The sequence below is a fragment of the Cynara cardunculus genome (assembly GCF_001531365.2).
Source record: "Cynara cardunculus var. scolymus isolate 2C chromosome LG 11, CcrdV1, whole genome shotgun sequence".
In the NCBI taxonomy this organism is placed as follows: Eukaryota; Viridiplantae; Streptophyta; class Magnoliopsida; order Asterales; family Asteraceae; genus Cynara; species Cynara cardunculus.
In genome coordinates, this window is record NC_037538.1 from 15492187 (window position 1) to 15493853 (window position 1667).

General features: G+C 40.9%; 1 protein-coding gene across 1 annotated transcript; it reads right to left on the reverse strand.

The window, feature by feature from the left end:
* Window positions 1-723: 723 nt before the first annotated feature.
* LOC112520774 lies at window positions 724-1326 on the reverse strand. Its single transcript, XM_025129328.1, has one exon. The coding sequence runs from the start codon at window positions 1324-1326 to the stop codon at window positions 724-726; it is 603 nt and encodes a 200-aa protein (XP_024985096.1).
* Window positions 1327-1667: the final 341 nt, after the last annotated feature.

Genomic DNA, 1667 nt, shown 5'->3' on the forward strand with positions numbered 1-1667 from the left:
TATGGCTTACCGAAGAAGCCATACATCTTATGCATCACATTAAGTCACAACCGAATAACCCCCTGAATGTGTTAAAACAAAATTACACACTTGCAAAAGATACTAACCAGTAAATGTGTACTTTCAGTTTATATGTAGTTTCATGATGATCTACTAAAGGTCATCTTCAAAATGTTGTTTTATGTCTACAAATGCAAACGTCGGTAATCAACTAAAATGGAAGAAGACATACACGTATAGACTCGAGGTTTAATTTGGTTTTCAAGTTTGATTTCGAATTTATTTGAATTAGGGTTCTTGTTATTATTCTTGTATAGGGGTAAGTCGATATTCAAGGATTACATTTCTCAGTTCACCAATCAATAATTTTTTTGGTTTGGATAGCTGATCTTGCGGCCCTAATTCAGAAACTTTGAAATAGAGTAATGCCCATGAACCAGTCTCGATTAGCATCCGACTGATTCGGTCTAGATCCGTTTTCGTTTAATCTCAACCGAATAAACGGTCGATTTCAGAACAAAAGAACAAGAGTGAGACAAAAATATCAATCATTTCAACTGTTATTAATAATGTAATAAATTCTGTTAATTATAAAATTATATTAATGTTTTTTTTTATCTAGATTGTTTTTTCCTCTCAAAATCTAGAGAATAAAGTGGGACCCATCTCCATGATCTTGAGAGGGTCCTATCAATTATGCATGAGAATGAAAAACCTTTGATCTCAATGTGATTTTGTGCTACAATGGGGATACACCACGCTGCCATTGATGGGCAGGAAGATCTCACAGTTCATGTTCAGCCAGAACTTCAGCGATCCCAATGGACCAACCCTCCACATCGTTCTCGAACTCCCTTTCAAGAAGAACAACATCATCTTACCTTTATTCAGCGATTGCTGCGTCAAATACCGTTCCTCCGGCGGCAACGGTATCGACGACGACTGCACCACGTAGTTCAACTCCGTCGTCGCGTTCTTCCCTACGTCGAACGGATCCGCCACCAGCTGCGCGATGTTCAGCCCATGGTAACCGAGCAACAGCTTCGTCTCGTAGAAGGTCGCGTGCGCTTTCTGGTTATGGTTCTCGGCGCGAATCAGGATCGTCAACCGGACACTGAGCACGCCCGCCTGGCTGTACAGGATCTGGTCGAGGCGAGAGGCGTGGACGCAGAGAAGCGGCATTTTGGGACGGATGACAAGGTACCCGGAGAACACAATGATTCCGGCGACGATTACGGTGGTGGCGATTAGGGAGCAGATGATGGCGAAGCACCAGACGAAGGGGTTGGTGCGGCGTTGGCGACCTAGTACCGGTGGCTTTGGCATCGGGATAAATATTGGGACAGCATAGAGGGGGTGAAAGTGTAAATGGTGGAATTTATGGGGGTGTGAAAAGGGGATTAAGATTAGGAGGAGATATAGGAAGGGGGTTGAGGCCAAGTTCTTTGGATGTAAATGATGGGAAAGGTTAAGGTACGTTACCTTGATTTAAAGCTACCCTTCATTTCATAATATTATAGTAGATAACTTTTGTACTATTGTTTCTTCACGTTTGAGGTCTTCTAAATCATCAAACATTATGTTATATATACAATTTCTCTTTTATATATATATATATATATATATATATAGTCGGGGTTCAGAGTAAAACTGTAAAAAGTTAAAAA

Excerpts from the sequence above, each read along its gene's own strand:
- LOC112520774 (XM_025129328.1), bottom strand. The coding sequence starts at position 1,326 with ATGCCAAAGCCACCGGTACTAGGTCGCCAACGCCGCACCAACCCCTTC.